Below are 10,412 nucleotides of genomic sequence, written 5' to 3'. Positions count from 1 at the left end.
ATCATGGGCTAGAAGGGTTGAATGGAAGCGAGGTCAGTAGTGATGCCTGGTGACCACCTGCAACAGCAGGATGGGAACGCTCTCGCGCATGGCAGTAAACTCGGGATCGTAAACGCAGACAATGAAAATCACAGAGGCTTGCCGGGAAACCATTACAATGTGGACTTAACACACACTAAGCACTGGGCGTCATTTCAGGAAAGCCACAGGGGACCTAGGCAGCCTCCCGGACACAGTGTGGACTGCGGCTGAATGTCCCACTCAAACTTCCGGCTCTTTCGCCATCAAACTTCACCTCTGTCCCCATTCTCTCCCCCAACCCCATCTTAACTGGACTGAAGACAGGCTTGGTGCATGCTAGTCAAGCGCTTTACCACTCAGCTACATCTCAAACTTTCTATTTTGACACAGAGCCTCTCTCTGTTGCAAGGCTGGCCTTGAACTTGTGATCCTTTTGCCTCAGCCTCCCAGGGAGGACGGAGAGCAATGGGAGTATCGTGATTTTGAAGCTGATGAATGGATAAGCCATCCTGGTGCTGGTACCGTTTCTGTTTTTATCTCACTGAGCTCCAAATGGCTGTGTCTGCTTTGTCGCCCACAAACATCAAGTGCCCTGACCCTTTCAGGTCCAACAGGCCTGCGGCTTTTGTGCCTGTCGGTGCAACTACAGTTCTCTTGTTGCAAATCAATTTTCCTGTGAGTGAGTGAGGGTATGAAAGAGGTGCCAAGCATTGAAAGTGAGGAGCCAGGTCAGTCTCCCAGCTGTACAGCGTTTCCCGCCGCCATGTTCCAACACAGCCGCAGAGTCTGGTTCAAGCTGGGTTTTTTATCCACGGTTCCATTAACCCACAGTGTCTCCAGTGGCACCCAGTGTTGGGCGGGCTTTCATCATGAAATCCTATTCCAAACGTATTTGAAATATTTAAAACTCCAGAACGCAGCGCTGAGCCGCACAGCGCTAGGTCCTGACAGGTGCATCGGCTCTGGTTTGTATTTCTCCGTGAGCATAGGTGCCTCCTCTCACCCCGTGGGTGGCCACCTTTTTCTCCCTGAGGAGCCAAGCTGAAAAGCAGAGGCTCTTTCTCCACTCAGCAGATGCTAAGGCAACAAGCTCTGCCTTCTTGGACCCTGCAAGGCTGAGTTTGAAGTGTCTTTTTCCCTCTCTGAAGGTTCTGGCGATGGACCAGTGTCTGCGCACAGGACAACAGCCCTTGTGTCTGGGGACTCCACAGGAGGATGGCTTTGCAGGACCCTCGGGAGGTGAGCCCTGACAGCATTTCCCGGCCACAAGAATTTGCATTTCCTCTAAACTCTAGGATTCTTTAAACTATCATAGGGAGTAGCAGAAGAATGTATCTTTATGCCAACCTTCTAGTTTTCATTGTTAACTTACCATTTCCACCATGTTTTGTCATCTGTACAGGTCTGAGAGAACTGAATGTTTGAAGCAAGAGCAGATGAAAATTCAGATCTGGTTTTGCTTTTAACTCAGGTGCATTTTTGGCGAATTTCTCCTGTGGTGGCTCGTTGTCAAGGGTAGTTTCCCCTTAGAGCTATGTGGAAGTTTAGAATTACATCTGGGCATAGATTCAGAAGCAAATAAGCAATAGACATAACCAAGGATGTCATGAGTCATTTAAAACTACTATTTAAAGTAAAACAAAAAATGTTTTACCTCTGCCAAAAAGGGTGGTATCTTTCCTATATTGTTTTCAAAAACTACAAAAGTCTCTAAAATCTGATGTTTAAAGTGATCAATATTTAAAGTGTAATACAGACATTTTTTCTCTTTATAGACCTTCAGGTGGTCTTACATAGAACTATTTATATGCTCATAACCATCTTAACTCCAGTTCTGGAGATTTGATGCCTTCTATGGCCTCTGCAGAAACTGTACCATGCCCTACACCCACATGGTACACAGACATATCTGTATACACAAAGGCCAAATGCCCGTATACATGAAATAAACGAATGTAAAAACTACTTAAATCTCACCTCTACTCATTTGCCACATGTCACCCGTGCTTTCCGTGTTACTTCCATCTCCTCTGTCGCAGGAGCACACACCACCCAAGGCGGGTGTATTTATAGAGTGCTTGTCAAGCCCTGTGAATCTGTAGGGACTGGGCGTGAAACATCCCCCATTGTATTCCTTGGCCTCCTATTTGTCTGAAGCAGGTTCAGCAGCAGCTCACAGTCCTGTGTAGGAATCTAGGACCTTCTCGATCATTCCCAAAGACGGGGCTTATCTGTCAGATCCCTTTGAGGGCTGTGGGGCTGCCCCTTGCGAGTCTACGGTGGCCGGGAGGCCCCCAGGACTGTGTTGCTGGCTCTTGATGAGTAGAGTCCTGAAAACTCAGCTGAAACTCAGCTTTCGGGCCACTGCACTCGCTTCTCTGAGTGTTGGGAATCAGAACTGTCTGCTTGTTCACAATCATGGGATCATCAGAGGAACCAAAGGCTTCCCCTGGGTTAATTTACAAATGACCCAGTCACCCTCGCTGTGCTCAGAATTGTCCCTAATATATCCCACGCTAATACCATCGTAAAAGAGAACAAACTTCTAGAAAATAAATGAAACCGCATATAGACACATAACCTTTGAGTCTATAGGCTTGTTTTTAAAATCCTATGCAACAATCACTTTCACCAGAAGTCGCTGTAGGGCCCGCCTCCACTGAATAGGGTTTTTTCCAAGCTCACCTCCTTCCTCTTCCACCTTTAGTGGGTGCTCTGACGGACATCAAATGTTCATTGATTGTTTCCCCATTGATTTCCTAGAGCCCGGATTCTACTCCTTCTGTCAAAACCTAGTCTTATCTCAGGACACAAAGACAAGGGCCACCCCTGTTCCCTCTACTCCAAGGCAGAATCTCTCTCTATTGGCGCCACAATTGTTGGTCCTTGGCCAACAGTTCATGGGCTCAGCATCCTCATCCTCCTTCCTGACTCTTTGCCTCACTGCTCTTCTCAAACTCTGGAAAGCCTGTGAAGATTTCTGATCACAGGGTCACATGGTACCAGACCCGTCAGGTGCTCTCTTCCTCATTTTATAGGACATCTGAGACCTGCTCTCATGGTCCACGGGGCTGAAGGAGTATTTAAAGCAGTTGTAACTTAATATCTGGAGTTCAGCTAACAGCCTTCTCTAGGCTTGGAGAACCGATTCAACTGTGGGTACCCTGGGCCTTTTGAGGGGCAGTTGTGCATTTAAGAGAACGTGCTCCTGCCAACATGTGGGAACACTACCTCACCCCAAGACCTAAAAATAGCCAGATGTGTTTTATCTAGTTCCGCCAAGTGCAGAAAGCTCGCTCAGGCTCCTTACTTCGCATACAACCAGATAACATTGGTTTCTTTGGGTGGCAAAAGACGGTGGAACAGGTCTTTCTTGTTTTCCCCTAATGAAGGATCTCCCTAGGAGATGCCTCCTAAGGGGCATCCTTTGTCATTTTGCCATATTATCATTGTCACGTGTGAATTCCAGTCCCCATCACCGCAGTTATAATTCAGTTTTGTGTTCTATACACAGTCAATAGCTGTTGGCGGTGGCCTTCCAGAGAAAGTTTTGTCTGTTTTTATCATACTGATCCATCTGATTTTTTTTCTGCTTCACAGAGTCCGACAAGATAGAGTCATCTCTTCGTAGCATCGAGAAATTTGTTCCTACAGACTTTGCCAGCTACACGCAAGAGCATTATCGGTTCGCGGGCAAGAAGATCGTCATCCAGGAATCCATTGAGAGCTTTGGCACGGTGGTGTGGCCAGGGGTGAGAAGCTCTACATCTGTTTGTGCTCGGGCTTTCTGGCGAGAAAACGTTTTATACATCTGTGTTGTCTAGGACAACTGGCCTTCCCACCTCCGTGCTTTTCCGACTGATGACTAACAGCCTGGTCCCCCAGGGGTTTGGGTTGTGTTTGGATGCTGCAGACATGCATTTCTCCCAGGGGCACTGGCTTTGAAACAAAATCCTCCTCTCCCTTTCCGGTATCTCCCTCCTCCTCTTGCTCCCTGCCCATCCTTTCTCTTCCTTCTTCCTATCCTTACAGACACGTGCACCATCATTGAGCTACACACCCCATTCCTAAACGATATTTACTGAACTATTTCAAGACATGTAAGTAGACCACATTGGAAATGGGATGTTAACACTCATACAACTATTACATGAAAAAAAAAAAAAAAAACAAGAATTTTTAGTTTAGAATTGGCAACAGGCATCTTTGGGGTTCCCTCATTCTCAGCCATTAATTAATCCCAGACTTATTTCACAAGGTAAATTGCAGAGACTTCAGAGGAAGCACTCAGCAGCCGGTTCCCTCTCACTCCCCATGCTTGTGAGGAACAGTAGTGAAAACAGACGGAAGTCCATTATCTTCGGGTTGGGCGGTCATTTGTCCATTTTTCTTCGGTTTCCTTATTTCGAATGTGAACTTATGGTAACAAGGGGTTGCTGACATGCTTGTTCAGATTAAGGAGGCACTGCACCTAGGCCCCCATTAGCTCTGGTTAGTCCTACCTCACAGCTGAGAAGACAAGGGCTCAGTAAGTTCATAGGCTGTATAAACCTTAACTCTGGGGTGCTCTGGGGTCTAGTATGACCAGTCTTCCCAATGCAAGCCTGCCCGGGAGGTTGGAAAGGGTCCACAGAATTTCTCAGACTTTGGAGTCATACTGAGATCTTACTGAAATGCATATTTTGATTGAAGACTGGCTAAGGGTAAAAGGAAGGTTATGACTATTATTTCCTAAGAGCCGTCTAAGAATACATATTATATGGTAAGGGGCTCTAAGCTGGAAAGCCATGACGGTGGCTCTGTGGAGCACTGAGCAGTCATGAAGAGGGTCCCAGGAAGAGAGAGGACTGTGCAGGTGGTCCTGAAGATTGTAGCAGGTGGGAGAAGTTAGGTCTTCTGGGGGTTCTTTTGCTATTTATACATGGCTATGACTTTATTCCAGCAAAGGTTTTTTTCCCTGACCCAAAGTCTGAATCCTTTCCTATTACATCAGACAAGCAGGTAACTATAGTGATGGGAAACACTGAGAAAAGAAAGGCCTCGGCCTGTCGTGCACCAAACTGGCCTCTCTTGGGATCTCCAAGTGGGAAAATGGCACTTCCTGTGTGATTTACGGTGCAGCTGTCCATGAAAAGAGGTTACTCCAGAGTTTGCTTGGAGGGGTAGAACTGGGGGTTTGAAATGTCAAAAGGATACTTATGGGAGGGCAGAGTGTCCTCAGAGGGAGGCTGGCCTCGGCCATCTTCACAAAATCACACAGAATATGTCTTCTGGGCCACTCTAGGTGATACTCAATACTGAAGGTCCACACACGAACTTCTCCTTGCCAACCAAAGCCCCCTTCCTCGCCTTGCTGCTCTCTGGCATCTATGACTCTCACCTGGCAGGCCACTTGGATCTTGCTTCAGCTGGTGCACCTCTTCCCACAGGAGGAAGGCTGTACTGAGTTCCCGGTGGTCTCTAGTCGGCCCTGTACCACTTGTAGGCCACGTAAACCACAGTATTTTGTAACTGGTTTACAAGCCTGAGCCCCTGCCACCAGTGTGCCTTAGAAGCCTAGGTAACTGCTAGTATCCTTGCAGATATCTGTTCGACAGGGGCTCGGGATACAATGGAGGTGAACAGGGTTACTGCGCTGTTCACCTTATGAACTGCAACGACGAAAGCGGGTGTTGAGCAATTCCCTAGCCAATAATCTCCTGCCTAGCCCAGATTGAAAGTAGAGTGCAAACTATTGAGCTCAGCTGCTTTGCATCTCCAAGCTCCACACTGCAATCCTGGCCTGTGTGTGTGTGTGTGTCCGCATGGGTTTGTTACTCTCTTGCACATACTTGCATTGCTAGCTGGCGTTCCATTCACACATATGGGGTTGGGGGCGGGGGAGGTTCTGGCAGTCCTGGGGCTCACTACCTGGGCCAGACCAGCCTTAAATTCACAGGGATCCTCTTGCCTCTGCCTCCTAAGTGTTGGGAACAAAGGTGTGTGCCACCATGCCCAGCTGATGCAAATAACACTTCTTTGGTGAATCAATGAGATAGCTCATTGTGGAAAACTTTGGGGAAGTAGAAACAAAAGAATAAATGAACACTGGAAAGGACACTTGACGGCATTCACAGAAACTAATTTGCCCTCATTGTAGTCCAGACTGGCATCATCAGGACTCCTCCAGACCCACGGAAGCTACAGATCTGCGTCTTTAACCAGCTACTCTAAATACATGAAGAAGTACCATTCTGACCATGTTTATCAGCTAAGAGGAAGAAGGGTAGAGGGAGGGGGAGGGAGGACTCCAAATTGGCCAGCTGTCCAAGGCCACAGTCCTTTTTTTTTAAAATATTTATTTATTTATTATGTATACAATATTATGTCTGTGTGTATGTCTGCAGGCCAGAAGAGGGCACCAGACCCCATTACAGATGGTTGTGAGCCACCAGCCACAGTCCTTATTAATCTGAATTTTGATGAGAGAACTGGGGGAAAGGTGCTCAAATTTATTTAACTTACCTTAGAGCACTTAGAGACCCAACATGACAAAGCTGGCAGGAATTGCTATTTTTCAGTACACGGTTCTCTTTTATTCTAAGAGTGGAACAACTTTCTCTTCCTTTTCCTTCTTTCTCCTTTGAGATCAGTCAGGTCTGACACAGACAACAAGACTAACCTATTTCAGCCGGGCGTAGGTGGCGCACGCCTTTAATCCCAGCACCAGGGAGGCAGAGGCAGGCGGATCTCTGTGAGTTCGAGACCAGCCTGGTCTTCAGAGCTAGTTCCAGGACAGGCTCCAAAGCCGCAGAGAAACCCTGTCTCAAAAAAAAAAAAAAAAAAAAAAAAAAAAAGACTAACCTATTTCTCCAGTTCCTTAGCTAGAACTATAATATCCATACATTTTTCTCTTTCTTTTTGGATGTAGGAAAGAGACAAGAGTCACACAGTAGCTTGGGCTGGCTCAAGTTCCTCAGTGTTGTGCTTACAGATCTGAGCCTCAGTAGCTGGCTATCTTGGTTCTTAGAGAACACGTATTAAGCTGAAAATATTTGGAGTTACACCATAATGTTCAACTATAAAAGTGTACAGTGGTCTGCTCCTGGCTTCTAATGACCCAATTCCCAAACGGAAATTGTTGTTACTTTTAGGCTACAGTTTTGTGCCAGTATTTGGAAGACCATACTGAAGAATTAAATCTCCAAGATGCTAAAATACTTGAAATCGGTGCTGGACCAGGGCTTGTTTCCACCGTGTCCAGTCTTTTAGGTATGTGTCTTCTTGTTCCCATTCCAAAGAAATCTCTTCTGTGACAATACTGATCTCTTACTGCTGACAGGGGATGGCTCATTCCCACATGTCACATGACAGGCGTCATTAGTTATTCAGAGATACCAGTCTTGGAGAAGCTAGTCAGCTACTTCAATTCATGTAGTTTTTAGGCAAGGAAAGTTGAGAGTCCAAAGGTATGAAACCAAATCCCTTTGACATTCATGAGTGGGGGGTGGAGGTTCAAATTGGGGCGCTATTGACATCAAATGTGGTGCACAGAGAACACAGGTCAGGAATACAGGAGAAAATTGCCCAGCTTAAATAATATCAGCTCGCTCAGCCTATCCCAAGGCATGGTTTGGAGATGCATGGTTTAGTCTGTCTTCTAGTAAAGGAAATTGTGGTTGCATTACCATTTCTTTCTTTTAGGAGCCCGAGTCACAGCAACAGATCTGCCTGATGTCCTAGGGAATCTTCAATACAATCTTTTAAAAAACACACTGGAACGCGCAGCTCATCTACCTGAAGTGAAGGAACTGGTATGGGGGGAAGACCTGGACCAGAAGTTCCCTAAGTCAAACTTTTATTACGATTACATCCTGGCCTCTGACGTGGTCTACCACCACTACTTTCTCGATAAGCTTCTGGCTACCATGGTGCACCTTTCCCAGCCAGGCACTGTGGTGCTCTGGGCAAACAAATTCAGGTTCAGCACTGACTATGACTTTTTAGAGAAGTTCAAGCAAGTTTTTGATACCACTCTCGTGGCTGAACATTCGGAGTCATCAGTGAAACTTTTTAAAGGGATACTAAAATGGGACTGATATGTAAAGGGCCTGCCTTTCAAAGTACCAGTGTCTCGTGAGCTCACAGGAGGCACACTCTACCATATTGGTATAGCTAGGATAAAGTGCAACTCAATTCGACACCTTTCCAAGATGATAAAACGTGGTCAGTCTAAGTATCTACAGAGAGCAACACAGGAACATGAAAGCTGTCTTGCTAACTTCCCAAGAGCCTTAGTTAAGTGCTGAGTATATTTTACACAAAGAAGTTAATGAACAAGTGGGTTCTTCCTACTTGTTTCTACTATACTGCCTGGACTTCATGTGTGCCAATATGCTTTTGTCATAATTACTGACGTGCAACTTAACAGGCTCTGTGTAGCCCAGGGCAACTTATTGAAATAGATACACACACTGGCCTTAGTCTCCTGATTACAGGTTTGGGCCACAGTGATTGGCATACTGCGGCTAGGACACGTATATGGGCTGTAGCAGAGAGATGGTAACACTGACTAAAGGTGCAAACACGGAATCTCCCGGAATGAAGTTGAGAGCACTTCATTGTGATGCTTCATGGTGATGCGGCCATGTGGATGGGAGTACAGATCTCAGCGCCCAACAACTCTTTACAGCCCTAAGGAATCTGATGCCCTCTTCTGGACTCTAAGCACCACAGGTACACGCACTGACACATACCTGTGCACACTCAGACACGTATTTATCTAAATGAAAATTTCTCTAGAGAATTTATAATTACTTTACCTCAACTACATGTAAAATTTCCCATTAGACTTCTTTTTGTTTGTTTGTTTTTCGAGACAGGGTTTCTCTGTGGTTTTGGAGCCTGTCCTGGAACTAGCTCTTGTAGACCAGGCTGGTCTCGAACTCCCAGAGATCCGCCTGCCTCTGCCTCCCAAGTGCTGGGATTAAAGGCGTGTGCCATCACCTCCCGGCTTCCATTAGACTTCTATATTGCCTGTTTTCCCCCCACAAATTTCTTATTAAAATTCTTACCACATTAGAAAAGAATGCAATTATTTGTTCATAAGACATCATAAAAATGAAAAAATACGTATCGTTAGTAATGTGTTTGCCACATAAGTGTGAAGATCTGGATTCAATCCTTCAGAACCATATAAAAAGCTGGGCACAAGCGCTATACTCCTGCAATCCCAGTGATGGAAGACACAGGAAGATCCCTGGTGCTTGCTGGATAGCAAGTCTTATCCCAATCATTGACCTTGTCTCAAATACAAGGTAGACAGTGATGGAGGAAGATACCCAGTGTCCCCTCGGGCTCCCACACAAATGTGCACAGAGATGGACATGCACGCTTGCCCCCTAAAGTTTTTCTTTTGAGAAAGGAAAAACAACGTTCTGACAACCATTATCACACACACATACACACACTTCTGTATCTTCTACTTTGACTAAATAAATAAAAACAACTAATCGTGGCCAGTGCATTAGCTATGCTTTCCTAGAAAGGAAGAAAACTTTCTGCAGTACTCTGCTTTTGGATGCAGGAATTACAGGATCAAGTCTCACAGAAGAAACCACGCAGGAAAGGACAGGGCGGCAAACACAGGGTATTTGTTTGAGAATACTTGTTGTTACTTCCCTGTTGAGTAAGGGTGGAAGTCCATCTGGAAATCACTGGTTTCTCAGTGTGAATGTCAGTGCCTGAGTATGATAAAGCTGTGGATAGCCAGGATGGTGCTGGGGTCAATGAAACAAAATAAAGTTCAGAAATACACTCCCACACATACTCAACCAATTCTGAAAAAGGTACGAGGGTCACTCAATGGGAAAGTCCTTTCTAAGTCACAGATGCAAGAATAAACACCCTGTACACAGCCCTATAGCACACTCTTGGATCTTATCCAATTCCACAGTCCAAACAAATCGCAATAGAGACTGAAATATAAGTGCTAGTAACTAAAATGTAAAACACAATGTAAAACACAAAAGGGTCAAAATCTTTGTAATCTTGGTGCGATAATTAAAAAAAAACGGCATGAGAAAGATGGACGCCATGTGACAGAGCTCATGTGGAAATTTTTTTTTTTTTTTATGAAGGGGAGAGAGGAGACCAGCCTCCTCTGGGAACGGAGAGAGAGCAAGAGCGAGAGCAAGAGCGAGAGCGAGAGAGAGAGAGAGAGAGAGAGAGAGAGAGAGAGAGAAGCAGAGAACAGAAAGATGGAAGGTGGGCAGGGCCCATTTAAATGGGAACAGAATAAATGTTCACAGCAGGTGCGGTGCTCTTAGTGGCTGCAGCTGAAGATTCATCCCAGAACCCCAAGGTCAGACCAGTACAGTTGCCTGAATACTAACAGCCCTCCCTTATTAGTT

At 45.7% G+C, this 10,412-nt stretch overlaps 1 protein-coding gene across 2 annotated transcripts in view; it reads left to right on the top strand.

Annotated features, from left to right (window-relative positions):
• The window catches only part of Mettl21c (methyltransferase 21C, AARS1 lysine), a 24,941-nt gene extending 14,831 nt beyond the window's left edge, over positions 1-10,110 (top strand). Inside the window, exons 2-5 of one of the 2 annotated variants that reach the window (XM_050159393.1) lie at positions 1,170-1,260; positions 3,622-3,773; positions 7,155-7,272; positions 7,705-10,110. In XM_050159393.1, the coding sequence (XP_050015350.1) occupies positions 1,170-1,260; positions 3,622-3,773; positions 7,155-7,272; positions 7,705-8,099 (756 nt within the window). In that variant the 3' untranslated portion in view covers positions 8,100-10,110. The remainder of the gene's footprint in view (positions 1-1,169; positions 1,261-3,621; positions 3,774-7,154; positions 7,273-7,704) is intronic. The other variant, XM_050159392.1, reaches the window with a different exon arrangement.
• Positions 10,111-10,412: the final 302 nt, after the last annotated feature.

Source organism: Alexandromys fortis, unplaced genomic scaffold (assembly GCF_014885135.2).
Source record: "Alexandromys fortis isolate MF-2015 unplaced genomic scaffold, M_Fortis_MF-2015_v1.1 scaffold_65, whole genome shotgun sequence".
Lineage (NCBI taxonomy): Eukaryota > Metazoa > Chordata > Mammalia > Rodentia > Cricetidae > Alexandromys > Alexandromys fortis.
This window is presented reverse-complemented; position numbering and strand designations above follow the sequence as displayed.